Genomic DNA, 5,827 nt, shown 5'->3' with positions numbered 1-5,827 from the left:
AAATGGTAATGCGGCCCGCGCTCGTCATTCTCTCAGTTATCTAGCCCGCTGTGAAAAAAGTTTGGTGACCCCTGATCTACACCAATGAACAATGATTGGTCACAGGAGAAGACCCCGCCGATGTTTCTATCCTCGGACTTGCAGGAGCCGCTCAGCCTTCTAGAGAAGCAGGTGGCGCTGCTGGACTTTCTGGAGGAGCTGTAAGTATATAAAGAAAAGATACAAATTACATTATCGGTAAGTTAACCTGATAAATTAATTTTTATTGATAAAAACCTGATTTGATTTGGATCTTCATATTTAGATAAACCATCAATAAATCCTGATCTAAGCATATCTGTTTCTCAAGTTTTATCTCAATTTTCATATGGTACCATTATATCCACCCCAACAAACAACACATAGTATCGTTATATCCACTTCATAAACATCATTTGATATCATTAAGTCCACCCCATTAAACAACAAGAAGATTAAACGTTGCTAAATACTAAGATGACCTAATCTCTCCATAATATCAAACTAAATCAATTACTTTATAAAAAAGGGCCACAGTATTTTGTTTAGTAAACTCAATAGTTTTGAATCTGTTGCCCAATATTCTTTTTATTAGGCTTAAGTAATACAATTTAATCCGAATACGAAAACTTTACGTAGTTTTAGCGCATTGAAAATGTGCAAATATTAATATTACGAAATACGATAGATATATAATTTAAACTATAAGATACATGAAACCATTTCTTGAATTATTGAAAAAAGTTTTATTTTTTTAACTTGTGTTTACTCTATAGCACACACCCTTCAACTTCATGTACACTGCTGCAACAGGAGGTGGATGCAGCTCCAGATCAGAAAGTGGTGACGTCTCTAGAAATGTGGTGGGTACATACAGCTTGGAGGATCCTGATGGATGTCGCAGAAAAATAGACTACACTGCTGGATCTGAAGGATTCAAAGCAAATATTCAAAGTAATGAACCTGGTAGTAACCCTGCTGATGTTGAAATCAATGCCTATGCAGGATTACCCATGATTCCTGCTAGTGACCCTGCTGGTTCCCACTGCTGCTGGTGCTCCTGGAGGTGAAGATATAGGTGAATCAGTAAACACACGTTACATAAAATAACTTTTCATATAGTAGGTATTCGAGGATTTACTAACAAACATTTTGTATTTTAGTAACAAATCCTTGCAATAATAATTTTGAAATCGTTCGGCTGTCTTTCCCTTTGAAAATAATATTTGAATAATGTTGTAATCAACAGTCTTCCAACACTTGATTTATATTCAACGGTCTGTCACTAATCTTGTTGGAGTTTGTTTATATAATACTTTGTTCTAACGTATCTGTGTAGATAAAACATTCTTGATCTGTATTTGGGATTTTGAAATTTATTTTAGGGTAAGATGTTCATTTCCTTTCTAGATATAATAAAAAACAATTTACTTAATGGAGATGTTCTGAATAATAAGGTTGTTACATTGTAGTTAGGTGGTTACTCTGTTTGGGATAAAAGTCTGTTATAAACTGAATACGTTTTGGGAGATCCAAAGGAGACTATGTTCATAGTTTGATAAATATTATTAATATTTTATACACAGGCTCTACCATTCAACTTCATGTACAGTGTTCCTGCAGGAGGAGGAGCCAGCTCCAAGTCAGAAAGTGGAGATATCGCCGGAAACGTGGCGGGTACTTACAGTGTGGAGGACCCTGATGGACGTCGCAGAAAAGTAGACTACACTGTTGGATCTGGAGGATTCAAAGCAAATATGCAAAGTAACAAACCTGGTGTGGTACCTGGTAGTAACCCTGCTGATGTAGAAATCAATGCCTCTGCAGGATTACCCATGATTCCTGCTGGTGATTCTGTTAAAGCCTCTGCTCCCGCTGCAGGAGTGAGTCTGAATTCTTCAGTTTTTCATTTTATATTTACATCTATTCAGGATTTAAATATTAATTATCTTATTACATTTAAAATATTTAGTGTAACCTATTTCTTTTAATTTAAAGTAATAAACGAAAGTTGTTTCAGAACAAGATTACCCTTACTTCACTAAACGTTTCGTTGCTACATTTTCTTTAATAGCAACTGTTTACTTACACTGCAGGCACTCAGAATGAGTATCAGACAGTATACTTTTTACATGTGTTTTTAGTTAAATATTGAAATGATTTTCATTATACCTTTTGGCTTCATACCAACACTTGCGTTGTTAGACATTGATGCTGTTTTATAATTGAGCTTTATATCAATGTAAACAATGTTATCCACATTAACTTGTTCCTTACTTTCTATTGGTCAGTGGAGCAAATTTGAATGTCTTTAGTCTGTTACTTATTGTGAGCCTAGAGGTATAAGTAAGGGTCGCTCCTGCAGAAGTTGTACAAACAAAACTTTGAGTGAAATTAATATAACCTTATTCTTGAGTTTGTCTTCGTTCTTTCATTATAAAATATGTCACTCTGGTCAGCACTTGGTATTATTTTACGTTTTAATTTAGTTATGTTTGAGAACACTCTTGCACTGAGTTTCTTATGACTTATAACATTTGTTTGATACACAGCCATATGTTTCAAGAATAGAAGGATTCTATTAAATCTAATGAGGTTTGGTCTAAACCATCGAAAAACGTTTACCTAATTCTCTTTTCTTTCTTGTTTCAGCCCAGTCCCTTCTCTTTCATATACACAGCAGAAGGAGACGACAGCACAAACTCTCGCTCAGAAAGTGGAACCGTGGGTGGTGAAATCACTGGTAGCTACTCTTTAGAGATTGAAGATGGACGAAAGAGGGTAGTAGACTATTCAGCTGGTCCTTCCGGTTTCAGAACCAACATCCAATCTAACGAACAAGGGGTTAGTCCTGGCGAAAATCCTGCTGATACCAGTTGGCGCTCCAGTAGGTCCTGTGGGTGGCTATGCTGTTTTACATTCCCCTTGTGCTGTTGGTGCCCCCATCCCTGTCGATGCTTCTGTTTTAGTGGGTGGCTAGGCTGTTTTACATGCCCCTGGTACTGTTCCTGCCCCCGTTCCTGCCGATGCTCCTGTTCCTGTGGGTGGTTTTGCACCTGGGGCTATTTTAGCCAGAGAAATCTTTGAGGCAGCCAAATACGCCCCTGTTTCTCTTTCAAAGATAGGCGATAATGTATGGGGTCGCTAAGCTCTTAAAGTAGCAAAAATATGCATATGTGGTCCTGTCTTTTAATTTCTGTTCGACTGGCGCGAAAACGGACCTCCATTTTAAAAACGGTCAGGAAATTCTGAGTCTTAGTTAAACAAGAAAATATTATTTTAAATGTTAGAGATTTTCTTACTTTCTGTTAACCCACCAAGAACCTGTTTATAAAGAAACTACTGAGTGACTTCTATAACTAAAATATATTCTAAATGACATTTTATCCATGATAATTGGCCTCATTCTAGTTCGGAATTTCTGGCTGGATAACTGTCGTATATATAAAATATGTTAATATTGTTCGTATTGTGTCTAGATTTGTTAGATATGTAATCTTTAAGAATAACCCGAGACTTAATCTAGGATATCAGCATCTTGCTATACAACTAATCAGGTCAGCTATGAAGGTTTAAGTCCGAACTGAAAGCTTCTCTGAGTTAGACGTTATGCTAAATCTTGCCTATGTTTTAATGTTTGTCTGCTTGAATGTAAAGCATTGTTACGGGTGGTTAACTTCGTAGAGCCGAACGCTAGAATTTTATGGTTATTGAAAAACTGCTAATATCGCACACACATTTGTAGAAATAATTACCGTGCTGGTTTTATATAAACCTTGCTTTCTGTAATCTCTCCTTGCCAAGCAAAAAAACTTGCAGACAGAAACTTTAGTTTAACTGCAGTTGCTATATCTACTTTATTCATAAAGATATATTGAGAGACATATTTGTATATTTTTATATATACACATCACGACACAACAATACATCATACAACTTTCACGGAACTAATAATTGTTCAACAAAGCAACAAAACACGTGTCATTGAAACCTAAACCTAATCATTACCTAGTGCCAGGCTGGAATTTTGTTTGGGGAAATTTAATATTTTATTAAAAACCTTAATAATTGTAAAACTTTACGTGTGATAAACTGTAGAACAGACAATAACTACAATATAAACCCTGTATCAATCAGTCATATTTAATGTCTTAATTTGGGAGATAAAATCATTAAAGGAGTTAAGAAAATATTTTAAACAGTAGCTTCGTTTATGATGTTTAATATTTCTATAATTCCAAACTGAACTGTAAAACTAAATATTACTGTGGAGTTGACGGGAAATATTATTCTGTATAAAAACCGATTTTGTTTCACCAAACAAACCCTATGTTCCACAACTGGTAAAATACAAATACATTTTCAAAGACGAAACATCTTTAGAGATGACTTCCCAATGTATGAAAATCACGTAGAATTAGAAAATGAAATTAAATCACAGTGAAGGAATAGACACTGATTACGGTTTTAAACGTAAGAGGATTATATAATAATACAGAAAAAAGAATTCAAATTATAAAATTCCAGTTATTCCAGATTTAGAAATTTAATAATATAAATTTTGTTTGTTTGTTTGAAATTAAGCACAAAGCTACACAATAGGCTATCTGTGCTCTGCCCACCACGGGTATTGAAACCTGAAGTCGAGCGTTGTAAATCCGCAGACATACCGCTGTGCTACTGGGAGGCAATAATATAAATGGTGGTTCAACTAAGAATTTCAATGTAGTGACCCTGGTATCTTACTTTTTCAAAGGAAACAGAACAACGCAACACACTGAGTCGTTCTTAATTTTGGATTATGTTTATTCATATGTTTTAACAACGTGGGGGATTTCAAACACCTCGTTTTTATTGTATTAACTTAAAAAATTCTAATCTGAAAATAATCGGTCACTTTTAATTAAAATATAACAACCGCTCTTAACAAAAAGTTTTCAAACACGTCAAACTAGTAATCTATATATGTAAAAGAGGAAGTTTGTTTATTTTTTTCGCTATAGAATCCAAACAGTTGAACTTACAAATTTTAAAATAACTTTATAATAACCAGTTTTTTACAAGAAATTTAATGGTGCTATTTATTTTGTATTTGGTATAGTACTTAATGACGAAATTGATGATTAATGATTATTGCGCCATATTTTTAATAAATTTTTTGTAATAAACATTGAACAATATATGCACAACAGAAATTAAATGATGATATGATAATGCGTTATAACGGCGCGTAGAAAAAACAACAATAAAATGGACCTACAATATTATTGACTATTTGCAAATAGTAACTATGGAAACGAGATAATAATATAAAAATCAAGTCGAGAACAACAATAAAATTCTATAAACGAAAACCTCTCGTTGAGCATTGGCTATTATATTATTTCCCTGTCAGTGTTTCCATCTTCATTAAAAGGCGTAAGATGACAAAATCAAGATCTTGAAGAATCTATCTATCAATATATATAAAAGAGGAAGTTTGTTTATTTGTTTATTTTGCTCGCTATAGGAAACCAAACGGTTGAACTTACAAATTTTAAAATAACTTCATAAGAAGTTTGCAAGAAATTTAATGGTCCTATTTGTTTTGTATTTGGTGTAGTATTTAATGACGAAATTGACAATTAGTGATTATTGCGCCATTTGTTTTTTGTAATAAACATACAAACATAAGCACGTTTTGCACATAGAAAGCGTTATAGCGGGAGACACTCAGATCACCTTGCTGTCAATTCAGTATTTCCAAAAACAGTTTCCTTTAAAGAGTGCTAGGTGATTTAGTAACTTTGTGAATTGCAAATTATTGTTT

At 33.9% G+C, this 5,827-nt stretch overlaps 1 protein-coding gene across 1 annotated transcript in view; it reads left to right on the top strand.

Moving 5' to 3' along the window:
* Window positions 1-5,827, top strand: part of LOC106470438 — a 16,279-nt gene that overhangs the window by 7,939 nt on the left and 2,513 nt on the right. The window contains exons 6-8 of the mRNA XM_013930997.2: window positions 795-1,052; window positions 1,605-1,901; window positions 2,671-2,862. Of these exons, the coding sequence (XP_013786451.2) occupies window positions 795-1,052; window positions 1,605-1,901; window positions 2,671-2,862 (747 nt within the window). The remainder of the gene's footprint in view (window positions 1-794; window positions 1,053-1,604; window positions 1,902-2,670; window positions 2,863-5,827) is intronic.

This window comes from Limulus polyphemus, unplaced genomic scaffold, assembly GCF_000517525.1.
Source record: "Limulus polyphemus unplaced genomic scaffold, Limulus_polyphemus-2.1.2 Scaffold4003, whole genome shotgun sequence".
Taxonomy (NCBI): Eukaryota; Metazoa; Arthropoda; class Merostomata; order Xiphosura; family Limulidae; genus Limulus; species Limulus polyphemus.
Note: the sequence above shows the minus strand (reverse complement) of the source record. Positions and strands in the feature narration are given on the sequence as shown.